The 20,722-nt window shown below is 28.8% G+C and overlaps 1 protein-coding gene and 1 non-coding gene across 2 annotated transcripts in view; both read right to left on the reverse strand.

The window, feature by feature from the left end:
* The window catches only part of LOC107446911 (serine-rich adhesin for platelets), a gene marked incomplete in the record, with an annotated part of 64,167 nt that extends 49,945 nt beyond the window's left edge, over positions 1-14,222 (reverse strand). The window contains 6 exon segments of the mRNA XM_071180113.1: positions 1,201-1,389; positions 2,145-2,372; positions 4,267-4,494; positions 6,452-6,667; positions 11,241-11,543; positions 14,065-14,222. Coding sequence (XP_071036214.1) covers positions 1,201-1,389; positions 2,145-2,372; positions 4,267-4,494; positions 6,452-6,667; positions 11,241-11,543; positions 14,065-14,107 — 1,207 coding nt within the window.
* Positions 7,158-7,235, reverse strand: TRNAK-CUU (transfer RNA lysine (anticodon CUU)). The gene has a single exon. It is a non-coding gene; the product is annotated as a tRNA-Lys (tRNA).
* Positions 14,223-20,722: the final 6,500 nt, after the last annotated feature.

Raw genomic sequence — 20,722 nt, forward strand, 5'->3', positions numbered from 1 at the left:
GGGGTTTATCTCCATATAGCTTAAATGTGAGTAAGTTCCATCGAAAAACTTTCATGGAGGCTGGTTTGTCTCAATGCCTTCATCCAGGAGTTCCTTTTTTCGAATTACTCAAAATTACAAGGGGAAAGAGTTGAACATTGATAGTTATATACCCAGAACATGAACTAACTGTGCAACACCGGTCTTAAAATACAATAAATACTGCCAGAAGCGATCATGAAATGGTTCAAGCTCGCATTGGTATCAGACACCAAATGATATTTGAGCTATAAATTCAATCAAAAAGTGGTTGAATTTTATTGTAAATAAATTTTAATTGCCAATACAATGAGGATAAATTCTGTTTGTAGAGGAGAGGAATGATTGAAAATTGCGTTTTCATCACGTACGGAACTCTAACCAAGATTTGAGCACTTCAGCTAGTCCAAAAGTGGACAAAATTGGGATTGGACACCCCACACACACGGTAGCGACCTCCGTACAATAAATTTCAGTACTGTATATGAGCATTAATGTATTTTGAGTACATAAAATGAAACTTGATTATAAAACCAAAAAACTAAACCTTAGTGATCTTGAAATGTATGTTCTAATTAAATCAATAATCTATTTACTATTTAATGATAAATCAATGGTCTAATTAAACCAAGGATCTAATTAAACTAACCTGTCACAACGTGGAGTATATAGTTACAGTATGCTAAGCTGTCTGTCCCTCCATGTAACTATTCACGGGCTTAAAATAGACATTTGGATCAATTTATCTCATAAATTAACTTAAGTTCATTTTGTACCCATCTCACTATTGCATCACTCTAGCTTTTGGACCCATCTCAAAGATTGATGAAGTCACGCGGTTTAATTTGTCCCATAACAGTGAGTTAGATACAAGGCAATAACTTGTACCTCTCAAATCAAACCGTCAAATTTGTCTCGATCGATTATCTTGGTCAAATTTGTCTCATAAGAGTGTGTTAACAGAATGCTTTCATTTTGTTCCTATCTCAATACGTCAAAACTTGATGATGCCACGTGGTTTGATATTTCTTGCAAGAGTAAATTAGTTATAATGCATTCATTTTTTTTAACCAAATATACGCTTGAAAATAAATTAATTTTAGACAAAATAATTTAAATTAATTTCACGCAAAACAATCAAAGACATATCTTATATGACAATATTGATTTTGTACTGTTTACCTCCTGGAAGTATCCTTTCTCCGCATGTCACATCGTCTTCATCATTGCACGATTTCCAGTCTGTGTCAAAGAGTTCACCTTCATCGCATGTCAAATGCTGAGCTTTACCATGTTTGCACTTGTAGTAAGAACCACAATTCTCTTCGTCTTTAAATATACCTTCCTTAGCTGGGCATATGAACTCTTCATCTAGGAGAATTTAACATGCATAAGATTTATTGGGAAAGAGTTAAAAAAATTCGATTAATGCTTTCCTAAGTGTATATTATTAAATTTTAAGCAGCTTGAATTTTCGCCTCTTTGCTAAAATTGGATTCTCACTTTGAATCAGAATATAAAAATCATTATTTATCTATAGTTCTCTTTTATACTCGATGATATAGAACTTTCGGTAAAAATTCGGTTGCATTTTAAAAATTTACGCAATAAATAAAAAAAACGATTAAGAACTGCTCTTTTTAAGAGGACTAAAAATTTGAAAAAATTTTGTTTTTCACTACGCCATAAGTGTAGAAACGTAGGAAGCATCACTTTCGGAAAACGCGAGGGAGATTTTCGGTGAATTAATCACTTTTTAAAAATTTAATGCTTCCTATGACTTCTGTTTTAAAACAAAATAAGAATTATTTTATTTTTTTAATAATAAAACGAAGTTTTTAAAATTTTTATTTTATTTTATTATTTGATCTCAACTAAAGTTATATAGTACATTGATTAAGACTTTAATAACATTTATTAAAATAGAAAGAAAAATATATAAATAATTTTTGCACGTGATTTATGAATTGTAATATTCAGCCGTGTATACCAGAATCCTGAAAATTTACGCTATACTTTCCTTACGTAAATCATAACTTGAATTATTTTGATACTTTAAAAAAAATTGCTTGCGATAGTTAAATTTATATCGAATTTGAAAATAATTTGAAGATTCAAAAAAGTACCTTCTTCATCAACAATTTCTCGTTCACATACTACTTCTGTCTCTTTTTTGCATGTCTTCAGTTTTGAATCATATAATTTGTCTTGGGGACATTCGTACAACTTAGCATCACCTGATTTACACTCGTAGAACTTGGCGCAGTCTTCATGTGAGAAACGACCCTTATTGGCTGGACAATCGAAATCTGGAAATTCTTCCAACAGTTTTGGTAATTCATCATCTTCGAAATCTGAGAAAATAAATAAAATAGTTAAGAGTTTGAACGAAATTTAATGAATTGTTTAATAGATTGCGAATCGCCAGCGGATACCAGATATTCTGCCTATATGAACCTTTATGTATGTATGTACGAACTCAACGATTCGCGGTTCCACCTTGTCCTAGACCTGCACAAACACGCCGCTTCACGGCTCCGCGTCGGTTCCTGATACCTTTGGTGCCATTGTCCTAAATTCTCGGCATTAATGTAAGAGCTAATAAGCGGGCTAAAACTCTTCCTCGGACTCGTCTGTGGTGCACAGTGGGCCAGCATCCAAGGTTTCGTGGACAAAATTAGTATTTCGATAAAATTTGTTTCAAAATTTGGGGGGTTTTATTTAGGGGTTTTTATGTGCAGGTAAATTGAATTCATAGTTGAAATTTTGAAATACACTCAAAATACCCCAAAAAACAAAATGGCGGCTGAAATATGGCTAGCAAAAATAAAAAAAATAATATAATACTTTTAAATAATTAAATATAGCAATGAAAATATAATTTTCATAATTTTTTATTAAAACGGAAAAGCAAATTATATTTCCGAAGTAATATTACAAAATTACGCGAAAACATGAAGAAAAACATAATTTTTGTTTTTCGGTACATTTAGTCCACCTTTGGAATGCGGGCAAAATGGGGCAGGTTTTTTCGAAAGAAGAAACAACAAAGAAGACAATTAAAAAAAAGTTTAGCTAATTACCTCGTGGAACTTTTTGGAACTAAATTTCGAAAGTCATTCAAACATTGTAAAATGTCAAATGATAAGATATAAACTATAAATTAGTCAAGAGTATTAACTAATCCAACAAACTGAAAAATTGTACTATAATTTCAGACTNCGTGGAACTTTTTGGAACTAAATTTCGAAAGTCATTCAAACATTGTAAAATGTCAAATGATAAGATATAAACTATAATTTAGTCAGGAGTATTAACTAATCCAACAAACTGAAAAACTGTACAATAATTTTAGACTAATTACTCTGATAAAAATGTAACAGTAAGGTGAAATTCCTATATATAATTCGGAAATAAAAATTAAAAATTAAATTTAAGAAAAAATTTTAAACATATTTTTCATTACATCGTACTCTCATCGGTTCAAAAAGTAAATTATAATGTTTGGAATGATTATGAATACTTAATTTGGGCTATATTAAAACTGCCTACACATATTTTAGTTGAAAATTTAATTTTAGACTTTTGGCCAAAGATAATGGTTTTCTGGCTCACAGTGCGGTGGTCAGTCGTTCCGCCTAAGCAAGCTCAACACTTCGCTGCTTTACATAGTTGATAGTTGTTGATAGTAGTATGAACTTACTTCCTTACCGTTTAATGACACATAAGCCGTAATTAGTAATGCTGCCCCAAACACCTCGTGTAAATTCATGGGTGTAAATTTACCATAGTTATGATAGATAGTGTAAATAGTGCAATTAGTGTAGGTAGCCCTTAATTACTCCAATAATTACAAATTATCAAGACCCATATTTTTGTTTAAGTTTTCTTATAATCCCATAAAAAGACATTAGCAAAAATCTTGACATCTACCTTGGTAAAAACGCGTTATTTAGCATTGCTGTCAATTCCCCTAATTACATGCAATTACAAAATATCGAAAAAAAAATTTGTTTAGTTTTTTTTATACATCGCATAAAGAATCTATGGTTTAAATTTTTTAGCTTTCTAACTTCATGTGAATTGGGAGAATAAATGATAAGCGAGTGAAACATTAGCTACTTTTTTAAAATCCAGATTAGTGAGTTGCAAATTAATCTTTTTTATTTTACGGCATTTGCCGTAAAAGTCTTTATATATTTCTCTGTGGCTATATTAGTAATTTTTAAATTTGAAAAAAAGAATTACCGTATGGATCTTTTCTGTCTTCACAATGTACGAACTCCTTTGAACGACATTTTTTGAGATCTATATCGTAAAGAGTATCCTTTGGACAAACGTAGACATCTCCAACGCTGAACCAGCATCGAATAAATTTATTGCAATGTTTTGGGTGAGGGTACACACCAGAACTCTCAGGACAGCTATAGGTATCTTCGCTGGAATCGGGTTCAACCACTTCACTGCTATCATCCTCTGAAAATAAGTAAGGATTAGACAAAGAATATTTACATATTAAAATTTACAGGGCAATTTATATTCAAGGGTACTTTACTACCAAGTGTTTAAAGAAAGTTAAAGATCTGGAAAACTAATTTTCGAAAAATAATGCTAGGTGCTAAAATTTCACAGCTTGCTATGTTCTGTTTTGAAAATCTAAAATTCTTTTTCACCAAGTTAGTTGTAGGTTTAGCAGATGCAGGCGCAAATATTCCAATCGGAATAATCTGACATTAACAGAAAACTAACATTGTTTTTTTAGTCAGCTGCACTATTGGCGAAAAGTGAGTGGAAGAGACTAATCTCCAAGGACCGATCAAAACAAATTCAGGTCCAAGGCCCTCCAAATTTTCCTGGCCCTTTACGAAACATTTCGAAATTAAGTTTCTGAAGAGTAGTCCTAATAATACAAAAGTATCTATTAAACTGCATGATTCAAGAGAAGCATTCTAAAAAATTTTGAAAGCAGTCAATTGAAGATCATTTTTCTAAGATAAAGTTCTCGCATCTATATATTAAAGCAAAATATAAAACAACAAAACAATGTTGTAACAAAATAAAAATAGTTTGGTTACCACAAACAATTGAAAATCAGTGATTGTTGCTAAAAGTCACTGATTAGTAGAATTATTTTTTATTGTAAGCAGTAATTATTTTTTTTTATTTAGTATTTAAACCAACACAAAGCTAGCCGACTTTTCATTAGATTTAACGATAAGTTCAGCATGTATGCTAATATAATAAGGTCATTAATTATAATTTTTATTAAAAAATACACACACAAAATATCCAAAAGAGCCAAAATTATAGCTACTCATAGAAAATTAAAAACACAATAAAATAATAATTTATTTAAATATAACACTTTAAAAAAATTAAAATTCATATTCAGTGCATTCACTTAAGCTGTTGACGTAAAAATTGCACCAATTCAAATTCAGCTGTACTTTCGAATTTGATTAGTGCAATGTTTACACGAGTTTGGTTTATCACAATTTGAAAAAAAAGTGCATTCTTTGAGAAAAACTGTTTCTTTCAGTATCTCAAAAAATAGTAATATTGTGGACTTTTTACTAATTTTTGAGCCCTCCCCCCCTAGAAAGCGCGGACCCTAGGCCTGTGCCTATTGGGCCTAGGCGATAATCAGGCCCTGCTAGTTTCCTAAGCAAACCGTAGAAAACCACACACTTTTATCACATATTTTTAATGATTTTTAAAATGGTTTGACATTTTTGGGACTACTGGTATAAACTCAATAATATAAGAAAGTATTTCTTTATATTTACCATAAATATCGATTTTCCTNGTAATTATTTTTTTTATTTAGTATTTAAGCCAACACAAAGCTAGCCGACTTTTCATTAGATTTAACGATAAGTTCAGCATGTATGCTAAGATATTAGGGTCATTAATTATAATTTTTATTAAAAAATACACACACAAAATATTCAAAAGAGCCAAAATTATAGCTACTCATAGAAAATTAAAAACACATTAAAATAATAATTTATTTAAATATAACACTTTAAGAAAATTAAAATTCATATTCAGTGCATTCACTTAAGCCGTTGACGTAAAAATTGCACCAATTCAAATTCAGCTGTACTTTCGAATTTGATTAGTGCAATGTTTACACGAGTTTGGTTTATCACAATATAAAGAAAATTTGAAAAAAAAAGTGCATTCTTTGAGAAAAACTGTTTCTTTCAGTATCTAAAATTTACTAATTTTTGAGCCCCCCCCCCAGAAAGAGCGGGCCCTAGGCCCGTGCCTATTGGGCTTAGGCGATAATCAGGCCCTGCTAGTTTTCTAAGCAAAACGCAGAAAACCACACACTTTTATCACATTTTTTAATGACTTTTAAAATCGTTTGACATTTTTGGGACTACTGGTATAAACTCAATAATATAAGAAAGTATTCCTTTATATTTACCATAAATATCGATTTTCCTGTTGCAGTCGACGGAACCTCTATTAACACATTTTCCAGCCTTGGTGTCGAAAAGCAATCCAGGAGGGCACATCATCAACTCGGGCTTCTTTGACTGACAGTTGTAATAGAGATGGCAATAGTGCTCATGAGCATAGAAACCACTCCATTTGGGACATTTATAGTGAATGTGCCCTATGTGTTTTTCCTCACTACTATCTGTGGAAGAAAATAATTACGTTAAAACAGCTATGGATAAGGGCAATTATTATAGATTTATAGCATTTCAAAAACTTGACATCTATTATTTTGTATCGTATGTATTTTAACCGTCGTTGAACAGCTGACTCAATTTTATGGGTTTACAACTACTAAAGTTCAACTCCGTAGCCTTGTAATTTTGAACCCAATCCAGAAGACAAGGGAACTCCTGGATTGAGTATTGGGAGAAATTTGCCTTCGTGGAGGACTTTTTTGATGGAGCTAACCCGCATTTGCGTTACATTGAGAGGAAGACCACGAGAACCTCCCGCGGTCAGCCTGATGGCAAGGGGACTCTAATCCATGATCCGTCTATCACTGAGGATATTTCACGTCAGCACTGCGATTGGTGCAAGTCGGATGCGAATTCGTATCGATTGGGATTCGAACTCGGTTCGCCTCATTGGAAGACGAACGCTCTATTCCCTGAGCCATCGCGGCTCCAAAAAGGAACCACCCAACGTGGGGATTGAACCCACGACCCCGAGATTAAGAATCTCGCGCTCTACCGACTGAGCTCAATTCCTTTTTCTCATATTGCCTCCATTTTATATTAAGTTTTCAATAGCTTAAAATGATGAATGTTTAAAACTTTAAATCGCTCATATGCGATATGGATGAAACGATCCTACTTACATATTTACATGTTTTGAATAAAAATGGAAAAAGTGATTTCAATTTAAACAAGATTGGTATAGTTCAGTTAATATCTCTCATAATATAATTTCCTTTATCATTTGAATTGAAGTAGGTATTAGGTAATTTAGTTATTTTTCTCTGAAAAGCTGTAATGAAAAAAATTTTCAACATCATTTTAATTATGAAATACTACTACTTAGCATTAAAGTTACGAGACGTATTTATTTATTAGATAATTAGAAAAATATACTTATTACAAAAATGTATTTGAAATAACATTATCAACAAAAAAAAAAAAAACTTAAAGTAAATTCTAAGCGTTTTTAAAAAAATTTTATTTCTTTTTTTGTTAATTTGACATTATTATTAATCGTTCATATTTAATACTTGAAGTCTATTACTTTAAGGTAAAATAACTTAACCAGAACCAATACTCGCATCCTCGGTCCCTTCGCAAGCTGATGAAAGGTGTTAGTGTCCTCCTCACTGACCGCTGCCAGTGATGCTTGACTTCAATGATCCTCTGGAAACCGAGTCTTACGATCCACTGTGGGACGCTGGTTTTCCATTTTTTTACAATTATTTTCAAAAAATTCATAATTTTTTTAAAAACGCTTTGCTAAATCTAGTGCCTGCTTCAAAATTCATAATTTTTTTTTTTTTTATAAAATTGTATTAGTTTTGGTCCAAATAATTAAAAATGAAGAGCAAAAAATCGAAAATACAAATAAATATTTCTTCGAGTATCATTATAAATATTTATAATAAAGTGAAATTATTAAAAAAAAATTGTTGAAAATTTGTTTTGAAAAATTTATTAAAAAACCAATTTTTTTTTTTTAAATTTTCAAAATGAATGAAATAGTTTCTTTAAGTAATCGTTAAGTAATAAATGTAATCGTTTCTTTAACTGTTACATAATTCTCCAAAATGCCAAACCTTCGCATTCACATAAAATTTGGTTAAGTATGTGAAATTTAAGAAACCAATTCACGGGTAAGTTTAAACTCATTTATCCAATTTTAACCAGTTCGAATGCAACAAATGTGCCATGAAATTACATTCAACTCGGTTCTGATCTTTTCTGTGTTAAACGTTTTAAATGAACGTGTTTAGTATCCGCACAAAACTCATATATTATTCATACATAACTTTATATGTATTTGGATATTTACTGTTTCTGTATCTGAAATACTAATTTATTTAGATTCCATATAACAAAATGCAATTTTTTTTAATTAAAACTCGACCACGCTTAATTATTTTGATAATGTACAGTGTTCCGATGTCACAAAGATTACAGACACGATAAACATTTGTCATATTTTTTCAAAATCTATGGTGGTTTTTAGTTCTTTCGTTTTAATTTTCAAAAAAATTAAATTTAAATTGAATTTTATGGCAAAGTTTAAAAGCATTAAAATCAAACTTTAAAATTGCTCAAGGATATTCCTTAATCACTTGTATTATGCAGATTCTTAAAATCTTTATAAAAAATAAAATAGCGTACTTTAGGAGGCGAAATTTATATTTAATTTTTAATAAACCAAAACCAAACACTTTATCAAAAACTGACGAAACATTATTAAGGTGAAGCATAGTCAAGAAGGCAGGAAAAAATTCACAACAAATTTAGTTATTAGATGTAATAGAAAAGTAGAAAAATGCAAATTAGCTTAATTTATTTTATAATATGAGCAGGTACTAATTTGGACAGGAACTAATAAGGAATGTTCAACTATGTTTCGATTATAAACACGTGATTTTACTTTGCTGTTTGCTTATGTTCATATTAACATCTAAAAATTTCGATTGCAGAGAACTTTTTCTTTCGTGATCTCTTAACACACTTCCTTTAATTTAAATTCATTGTTGCAACTTCATGATAAAAAAAGCAATCACGCTAATGTATTTTTTTACTATACTACTGACATCAAACGTGTTGGAAATATGAAAACATTTAATACTGTTTTGACTATAAATAAGGTTAAAAAATGAAAAAGATATGTTAGCAATAATACATGGGATACCATTTGAATTCTAGGTGACACTTATGTGTTATATCTGATGGTGAAACGAACATTAAAATTTTGTCCACAATATCTACTTTTATCATGCTTATTCAAAGTGTAGATATTTATCATACCTATATTCTTTTAGTAATTTTATGGCAAACGTATTCATATGTTACAAATAATGCTATACAGCAAAGATAATTTGTTATTCTATACATCGCTTAAATGATATTTTACAACCATTTGTTCATTTTAATAACAAATGGTTCATTAAATTGTTACAATTTCTTATTCTTGCTTTACAAACGGGCTTCCCAAACTTCTTAAATCATTTCACATCAATTAATAACTAAAATAGATATGCATGTCATGTAATGACTTTTAGTTTCAGTTCTGAACATCATACTTCTAACTAAAATACAATAGGTATGTTGCAACGGTGATTAAATATGAAATGTTGCAATGTAATTATTACATACGTTATATTATTTTGGGTAGAGTTTTATCCTACGTTAGGCTACATTTTTAAACGCTACTCTTACATTGTCTGTAACGTTAGAACTTTTGATATTAGAGAGATCCCGCAGTATTATGTTAGATTTCGTACTCACTCGTACGCAAGATTTGAAGCAACTACTCATGCTCGCTTTTATTTTTGATGCTACGTATCTTTACGCTATATTGGCGTATATTTGATTTACAAAATAATATTATTTTAAGAATTAGTGTATGCATGCCCCATAAATTACTGATCCTTACTTTAGATAAATTTCTCCTAAAAATAACTTTACTGATTATGTGTATTATATCTTTCTGCTATTATATATCAAAGAGCTCTTTAAGAACAAACATGGAGGCGATTTCTTTACACCAAGTATACATTATTTGGTGTAAAGTAGCCGCTACCATGATAGAATTTAGATTATTACTCACCTAGAAAAAAACTTTCTGGGTGTGTAAAATACTTGTACTATGATGAACATTCTAGAATAATTTAACATGAAAAACAGGGCTCCTCCACAAAACTTATATAGGTTTTTACAACTTTAAATTCGGATAGACTTAACAGCTTTTAATTTAGAGGTAGTTCTGAGTGAACTTTAGATGTAATAGTTGTGTTTACTTATTAAAGAACATTCTGGAATAATTTAACTTGAAAATCAGCGCTCCTTCGCACAATGTTTAGGTTTTTTTTTACCATCAAATTCAGAAAGATATTGCGTAACAGCTTATAATTTAGATGCATTTCTCATAGAACTTTAGTTACAATAATTGTGTTTAAAACTATCGTAGAACTAAAAATTGTGTACAACTTTTACGTTTTTTTTATTTTCAAATTCGGAGAGATATTACGTATAAGCTTATAATTTAGATGCATTTCTCTCAGAAATTTAGACATAATAGTTGTGTCTGTGACATAATAATAAAAGAAAATTCTAGTACGATTTAACTTGAAAAACAGTTCTCCTTCACACAATTTTTAGGATTTTTTAACGTCAAATTCGAAAACAGCTTATACTTTAGATGCATTTCTCATAGAACTTTAGATATAATAATGTTTAAAACTATCATAGAACTGGAAATTGCATACAACGCTTAGTTTTTTTCAACTTCAATTTCGAAGAGATGTTACGCAGTAGCTTATAATTTAGATGCAGTTCTCATAGAACTTGAGGTTTAATAGTTGCGTTTATGACATAATAATTAAAAAAAATTCTAATACGATTTAACTTGAAAAACAGTGCTCTTTCACACAATTTTTAGGGATTTTTAACGTCAAATTGGAAAACAGATTATACTCTAACTGCATTTCTCATAGAACTTAAGATATAATAATTGTGTTTAAAATTATCATGTAACTAAAACACCATACTTACTTATACTTTTCTTCCTCTTTCCGCAATCAACTGATCTTGATTTCAGGCATTGTAATTTCTTAGAATCGAAATAGTATCCTTTCGAGCAGCTGAAGACATTACTTTCTTTGCCATCAAAGACATAAAAATACTGGCAGTATTTTTCATGTGGCAGGAAAATGGCGTCCTCAGAGATGGTAACTTTTTTGTATTTGTCATCCTTTTTTATGTAAACATCAGCTTGTACTTTATTATAAACTTGAGGCTCTTCTAAAGAATTATTCTCTTCCACATTATTCAAGAGAGATACAGCATCGCCATAAACTGAAAGAGTAAATTTTTAATTTCATATATTTTAATAAATACAGGGAAAAAATCGATTTTCACAGGATCATAGTGGCCATTATTGACTTAATTACTGTTTAGTGTCTTTTTAAAAATACTTCTCATGAAAAAGCATATTATCTTTAATGATCTATGTTTTTCGATTCATAATAAAAATGTTATTGTCATCTTATCGTTTCATGCATTTTCATTGGACAGAAAAATCACATGATATGCTCAATAATAAACAAAAAAGATATAAATATTTTAGGTTGTCATTAGCATGAAATTTAGAACGGTATATACCTCTTAATTATATATTTATACCATACCTAACAATATTTAAATACAATATTTATTCACCATTTCAATTTAATATTACTCTCTGTTAATATTATGTTTTTGATTTAAATTGTTATTATGTTAATTAAAACTGAAAGTGTTGTTCTTTTATTGCAATATTATTTTTACTGTTTTATTAAATTTTTCATTAAAAAAAGTATTCTTTTTTTATTTTAAAATTGTCGTATAATAAATCTTTATTATACTGCATTTGATGCAACAAAACATTCAGTGATTATTTTACACTTATTTAATGGTAAATAATTTATTCATACTTTGTGCTAAATTTACTTTTGTAATAAATTCTATGGAAAACTGTGCTCAGTCAACGCATTTAATTAAAATAATAAATACAAAATAGATGTTTAAAATTCTAAAATATGTTTAAGAATAAACTTTTGCTCTATTAGTTAAGTAATCTCGTTGGTGAGAAATATTTAACGAGTTTTTATAGTTACTTAAATTTAATTATGTACTTTAAGAACAATGAACAAATGAAACTGCGATGGTAAGCGAACAAAAATATTAGGCTTAAATTTTATCATATTACAAATTTCCGAGACCTATTGGTTAAATAATTTTTAATTTTGGTATTACAGTCTGCTTATACTCAAGAAACAAAAGGGATTGAGAAGCAATAACGGGGGTCTGTGAGTGGAGTGAGTCAATGCCTTATTAAACCATGAAAAGTATTTTATTTAAATGAATGCAATAATACATTTACCTGAAAAGTTTTATTGAAAAAAAAACTTTCTTTAAATGTTATATGTTCTTTTGAGAGAATGATTACAAGCGAATGATTCTTGTAAAATGAATATATTATCATCTATGTTTTAAATATTAAATGCATATTTGTTTAGAAAACTGTATATTATATGAAATTTTGTATTGATTTTTCCAAAACGTAACATGACTATAACAATTAAACTCAATAATGACATTTCTTCCTTTTTTTTTGAAAACCATAAACTATTCTTCCAAAACATTTCAAATTTTAGATGTTTTTTTCAATGGTCACAAAATAAAAAGCTTTTTCAAAAATAAATTCAAAAATAAATTTAAATCAGTATCAAATATTCAGTCAATGATCGTATATTGTACTAATAAATTGTTTAAATATTAAATTAATCAATCCTTTGATTATTAAGAATGCATATATTCATTATTCTGATTCCCCATATATTAGATATGCATAACAATCCAATTTCTCTCTATGGAAATTCAATCATATTTTGGCATTTAAAATCATAGATATCGTATAAAAATATAAAGATTTCAAATGCAAGATGTCTGCCTATAAACTTAAATTTCTAGGGAAAAAACGTAGTTTATTTATTATTTTAATAATTATTACTTCAAACTTAATATTTTAACTAACGAATACGTGATAAGCTTATTCATATCTCGAAGATGATTATGAGATAATTTATCTAAAGTTTGAAAATTTCTTTGTGAGGTAAATTAGAAATAAATCTTCCGTTTTTAATAAATTTCTTTAAAATGAATTCGTTGATAAAAAAAGGTAAACAAATGTACATTATTAAAATATCAGTAGAAGTTTTGTGTGATAAAATTCTATTAAATAAAATTTTGTTTGGTAAATTAAAAAGGAATCTTCCTTTTTTAATATGTTCCTTTAAAATGAATTCGTTGATAAACAAAAATTAACTAAACGTACATTATTAAAATATCAGTAGAAGTTTTGTGCTGTAAAATTCGATCGAATAAATTTTGTTTGATAAATAAAAATGAATCTTTCTTTTTTAATAAATTACTTTAAAATGAATTCGTTGATAAACGTACGTTATTAAAATATCAATAGAAATTTTGAGCGATAAAATTCTATTAAATAAAATTATAACAGAATTACAATTTTTCGTTAAATAAAACTTCGTTTGTGGAACTCATACATAAATTTTAAACACAATAAATATTTTACTGTGCATCAATTAAGAAATTTTTCAAGCAATAATTTTGCTTCATAATTTTTTTTTAAAATTTCAAATAGCCCATTTTGATTTTAAGTTTGCGTAAATTAGACTGAATCTCTTTTGTGTTACAGAAAGAGCTCAATCATTTTTTAAACATACTTCACATCGTATTATTATAAGTTTACTATAAATTTTAATTACCACAGCACATTTTACAGTAACGCGATTTTTGATTTTCAAATGCCTACCTGCGATTAACAATATCATCCATAGTGGAACTAAACGTTCCATTGCGTAGGCTGTGGTTTGCAGCCTGTAACAGTTTCTAAGGAAAAGAACGATTAACGATAATTTTGCTCTCTTTGTACTCTGTTCAGATGTTAAAATTCTTACTTAAATTAAAATTACTTAAAAATATGATAGATGCCAACGTCACCTAAGGTCATCACACATGGCGTTTTTCCCACGTTCGAGTCAAAATTGATGTGATGCAATGTTTACGGAACCAATAGTTTTGAAATTTTTAACCGTTGATAAAATTGCCGTTATATGGTAACACCTGTAGTTTCCCCTGATCGGGTTATCCCTTTGATCACTTAAAACGTATTAGTTGAGTTGTTATCTTCGAAAATAAAATCGATTGCTTGCGTAAAATAAGATTAAATTGTTATTAGAATGGATATTTTTTTATTATAAAATTATTAGAATTTGGATTAAATTATTGATCTTAGCTACTGTATAAAAGTAATCAATGCCTGTGCTTACTTTATATTGCTCAGGATTAACCTAACGTGATTTAAATTTTTGTTTACTATAATGTATAGTTTATGTCGAAAGTTGCATACGTTATTGAAACAGAAGTAGGAATTGTTTTATCATGGAATTAAGGGAAAGAATTTTACACTGAGAAAAAAGTATGGTCAAAACTACTAAAATATGATTAAATTCGACGTGTTTCTTGCCCTATAGGAACATCAAAAAGCTCGGTAATTTTTACCAAAGCTCTATAGTATTCATTTTGGTTAAATTAACCATAGTGTTAAATATGTAATAAAATTTAGTGAATGTTTCAAAATTTAGTAATCTTATCATGATTTCTTAGAGCATGACATAAAAGTCATTTATTTAGTAAAATTTAGTTTTCAGTTTTGTATTTTTAAGTAAATGTGTGGTAAAAAGAACTATACTTTTGAAAACCAGAATTTGTGGTAAACCGTTACCAATTGAACAAAAGAATTAAAAAATATGTGGTTTAAATACCGCATATTAGGGTTTTTGTAAACCAAAAGTATATTTTTTTTACCCGAAATGTTATTTGCATATAGTATGGTAAATTTACCAGAACTCTTATCCTCGTGTGTCCTGTTCTTCTCTTTCATATTTTGTTAACATCAATTAAAGACGCTTTTATCTCGACTCACTTGCCTTTGAAAAAAAAGTTTTCTTTTACAGAAAGATTTTTTCCGATATAACATAATAAGTTAATCGCATAAAACCGTGGACAATTTTATGGACCAAAAAATACTCTTAATAAACAAAGAAGCTTTAAATTTCTTTGCCATCAACATAAAATTAAAAGTTCTAAAAATAATTTTTGCATGTAAAACATTTTATTTTTTGTTTAAAGGCATTAACCTTCTGTATTTATTTAGAAATCATTACGAAAATTTAAAGGTTTAAAACTGAAAGAGATGTGTTTTTAAATATAAAATAAATTTTATGATATTTAACTTGACAAGGATTTTTTTGTTTGACATATTGAGTATTTTTAAATATTATTTTAGAATTTTGGGGAAACAACTTTGAATACAATTTAGCTACATTAACCAGATGTGAAAATAAAAATTAAAAGTGAAGAAAAAAAATGAAAATGAAAAAATAAATAAAACAACTCTTATTAATTTACACACATAATTTTTTATAGAACCACAGTGTGACGCGCGGTGGCTGAGTGATAGCACTTCGCGCTCTTGTGCCACAGGTCCTGAGTTCGATCCTCCGGCCGGGAAAGGTTGACTCAGCCTTTCATCCCTTCAGTGGGTCGATAAATGAGTACCAAGCATGCTTGGGAACTAAACGCTGGGGGTTTCGCGTTTGGTTGATCACCTAACCGGAACATCTGCTCCTGCACCCCAGAACCCAATGTCAAGAAAACTGAAATGGGCACAGTAGGCCTTGCTCTCTATGAACTGTGAGCCAATGAGTTTAGTTTTTTGGAACCACAGAGTTAATTAAATTTGTAATTTTTTAAAGAATTTTTTATTGTATTTGAAATCAGCAAAATAAGAAAAGAAGGAGAAGGTTGTGAAAGAGTTGTAATATTTGATAAACAAAATATAAAAATTATTGCAAAATAAATGTTATGTAATTAAAAGTCTTAAAAATGGATAGGTACGCCAAAGAGTCCACAAAAACATAAAACTTCCAGATAAGTATTTTTTTCAAATGTTTTACAATTGTGTTAAATGTTTTACAATTGTGTTAAATGTTTTCCAATTATATTTAGAAAAATCGGTTTAAAAACATTATGTTTAAAATTGTCTTTGAAACCTCCTTAAACCCTATAAGTTTCTATATTTTCTGATCTAAAAATGCACTGGACGCATTACGCCTAATGTCACAAACATAGTGTTATAAAAATGCGTTTATTAATAAATAAGCCTATTTTTTCTAAATGTTTTTGCTGAAAGATAGTTAAACAGAATAGATAATGCAAGATTGAAAAATAAGGCTTATATAGAATTGAGACATTTTTATGGAAGTTTTCCGTTATTAGGAGAAAAAAAGCACTGTAGAGTACTGTAAGTAAAATAATGAATTTTTAGATTTATATTTGTGAGAAAAAAGTAGAACTTGGGATTAACTACCTAAAGCCATTAAGAGAAGCATTCGTTTTATTTTTGAAAAAGTACCATATTTAAATATTTTCAGTAAATAAATTGCTTAAATTATTTTTATATTTACAATTGAGTGGATTATACTTATTTCAATTTAAAAAAGGTTATTTTTTCTTGATAGAAAGATAAGGAACCATTGTGGATCATAAGTTTTCTTTTCTTGTGTACTGATTTATTAAGGAATTATATTATATTATATTTGTTTCTAAAATAAATGTCCACGAAATTTTTTAGAATACGCATTAATTAAGACAAAATGACAAAGCAATAATTAAATAATCAACGAAAGGAGAAACTTCTCGCAATCCACCTTACAACTGAGTGTGTCATCAAAATTCATTAAAAATGCTATCTTTAAAAAAATTTAAATGTAATAAATATTTTTTCATTAAAAGTATAATTTTTTACTTAACAATTTTAAGGGTTTTGCTCTGTAAATGAATTAAGTGTTCTAAAATGACTGAGATACATTTAGAAATATTTTGATTGATTTTAAAATTTTGGTTATAAATCATAACATTAAAAAACTGTTGAAAAGCTTAATTAAACTGCTAAAAGTAAAATTTAATCTCATATTTTCTCAGCTTATTACAATCAAAGAGAATGTTATCAGGCTAAATAAAAGTGAAAAATTATTCAATGCGCTTAATTTTACTTTGGCTTCTTGTAAACAGTCTTCTACTCTAACGATGCTTTGAATAGAGAACCGTATCTGGTCTTAAATTTTACTAATTCCCTTTGTTTGAATCCTTTGAATAAAAAAAAATGATGGTTGTGAATCCATAGATAGATATTAATGTTTATAAATTTTAGATATAATCGGCTTCCAAAAAATTTTGTATCTAGCAAGCAGAATTTTTCGTAAGGTGTGAAAAAGGAAAAAGAAAATAATAAAGGCAGTACTGAACTATACGACAAAATTATGCACTTAATTAATTTCAATTTCTTTATTTATTATTTTTGTGACCCTTCCCTTTATATTCGATGACCACTCATGAGAAGCATAATTTACCACAATCAAGCAATTTTCTCTGGTATTGATCCCTTTCGAGGGGCTGTATAAACTTATTTCTACAATATCTATATTAAAACTGCCGAGTATTGGTACAATTTAAGTGGGTACCAAATGTACTAATGTAATATTTTGTATATTTAGTTTTGTATATTTTCTATATTAGTATATTTGGTATCTATTAAAACTGAAAACATTACCTTTATGCCAGTAGTGCCTATTACCAAAACTAATTAAGCATCTTTTGCGTCAATAATACGAGTAGTATGGCAAGTTCTTATTGTTCTCTTAACAAAGTACTTTTTTTTCTCCATTAATTTTGATTTTTAGAAGATAAATTAATTTTTTATTTCATTAAGTACCTATTTCCAAAATTAAAAAAAAAAAAAACATCATTTGAGTCAATTATAGTATAGCGATTTCTTTTACAAATTGGCTTTAGCGAATAAGTAGTTTAAAGCAAAAAAATAATGCGAATAACGCACAAATAAAGTACGGAAATGAAAATATTATAATTTAGATTCTCTGAGCAAGAACTTTCCCCCAAATGACAGTGGAAAAGTTAAGAGATAAACATTTGCAAAGTGGTTTATTCAAATGAGACAGAGAAGCATGTTTAAACAAGATGAAATGAAGGGTGATAAGTATTTTATTTTGCTCAAACCTGTTCCTTTGTCCGCAATTGGTTAAACCTTTCTTTTCTACTGATATTAGGTGATTATACATTGTTTTTATTTAGAGTATTTTCATTTCTGTACTTCATTTGTGCGTTATTCGCATTTTTTTTGTTGCTTTAGTCTTCATCGTACGAGGAATACCCTATCCTCTTTCTGAATTAGTACCTTTTAACTTCTAATCTTTATTTTCCTTACACAACTTATTATTTATTTTTTACTTTCAGTTACCGTTAATTTTGAATTTAGTTTTATAGAAGAACGTTTTAAAAACATAATTATAAGCAATATAAACTTTAAATACTAATTTGGTGGCGTAATCCATCTATGCTACCACGATAACGTTGGCTCTTGAGTTTATCTGACATAACGAATAAAAAATAAAATATTAAAGAACTTTCAATAAACTCTTTTTTATTTGATTAAGCATTGTTATAAGCTAGCAAACATCACTGATGTTATTTTTAGATATTCGGAAACAAAATTGAGTTGAACAGAATTGTCCGCAGTTTTATTTATATCAATGACACTTGCTAAAGCCAATGAGAAAATTCTACTTTTCAAACGTCTCTTAAGAACGAACTAATTGAAAATTTTGAACTATTTTAATCATCAGGAGCTAAAATTACCCGTTTTACCAATCATCCAAATTTCAGGCCCTTTGCGCAAATGGCTCTTAAGTTAAAGGAAAGACATACAAACAAACACATTCTAATTCTTCATTTTATTATTATAGATATTCTCTTAATACAAACTGGTAAATTATTCTATAAGATTCATTTTGAACAAAGAAGGTAGAAGTGAATCGAATAATAATAAGATTATCTCAGATCATTACTCAACAACGACGATAATAACTCAACTTTTTTTCTCCTCTTTTTTACCACATTTTTTGTCATATGCATATTAAAATTGAAAAAAAGAGAAATTTTTTATTGCCTGTTTTATTTAAACGTGAGAAGAAAATGAGATGCTCTTCAGTTTTATATCTTAATCTTTTTCTAGCCTTGGTGAACTGGTTTTCTTCTATGCTCAGACGGAATCCAAAAGGGGGAAAAACTTAATCTTTACCCTTGAACTATTTTAGGGCAGTGACACTGCTAAACATACCATTAGGTACTAAAACTTGATAAAGGGTTTCGAGCAATAATTATTGAAAAAAAAAGACATAGCATTCTTTTTTGGAAAAAAATTATTTTGAAGTCTCATCGTACTTAAGGGAAATAGTGCTAGAGTAAATCATATAATTAGGGGCATGAATGATTGCAATTTTTGAAAACTCATTAACCAATCGATTTACTTCTTATTACGATTTTTTCTATTATTTACTTAATACAAAGCATACCAAAGTGGTCATATAAAAGCTTTGGAGACTGAAAAATCTTTGGATCGAAATTGTTAAATTCCAGGTTTACATTAATCTCACCATTTTTTTAAAATAATATAAAGCTTCTTAATAGTTTCATATCTATTTCTCTTCATTTTTTATTTTTCCTGATAATCATATATACTCTACCGTTATCTACCGTAAGCGAACTTTTGACCACTAAAAATATATGAAATTTTATAATGTTATTTGTATTGAAATCTCACACTTACTACGAATTTTAAGTTTTCGAAGAAAATAGTCATTCGATTGTGTTATGTAAAATTGCTTTATGCTGGGACAGAGTGCTGACTGCTGGTAACCAGCGAGGCAAAATGACGATCATTCAAATTCGAACACTAGTTCTGTACGTAACATTTCAAATATTTGCTGCGTAATCTGCTCTATCTGTAATAATGAAATAGGCTACCAACTTTGGGTAATAAGAAAAAAGAACTAATTTTATATTTTATTACTGATGAATTATTCAAAAATTTAGCTCTAAAATGTCATTTAAAAGGAAATTGTTGGAAGAAATAAATGATAAAAGCATACTCTGAAATAGATGAAAAAGACAATTCTGGAAGTGAGGAGGGTATACATGATCGATTGGATACTGATGCTGAGCTATTCAATACGATAGTGAAGGAAAGAACGTTGTAAATATACAAGGGGACGAAAAAGACTGAAATTGTTCTTCAGTTTCGAAGACGAGTGTGAAAGAACAATCGGAGTGTTGAAATTTCGATTGATGGGACTGTTTGGCAAAAGATTCAACAAGGTTCTGGACTTGGAATATCCTCACTTCGTACTATTTTCAGAGAAATATCAGAACCAACCGAATTTGTGAAACTCAATATGAGAAGGATATTGTACGGAGTGTTTTTTTGTTGAAAATAGCCAAAGCTGCTACTAACGAGCCCTGTGGCGGAATTCTTTTGGGTTTTCTGTGACATA

Source organism: Parasteatoda tepidariorum, chromosome 4, assembly GCF_043381705.1.
Source record: "Parasteatoda tepidariorum isolate YZ-2023 chromosome 4, CAS_Ptep_4.0, whole genome shotgun sequence".
Taxonomy (NCBI): Eukaryota; Metazoa; Arthropoda; class Arachnida; order Araneae; family Theridiidae; genus Parasteatoda; species Parasteatoda tepidariorum.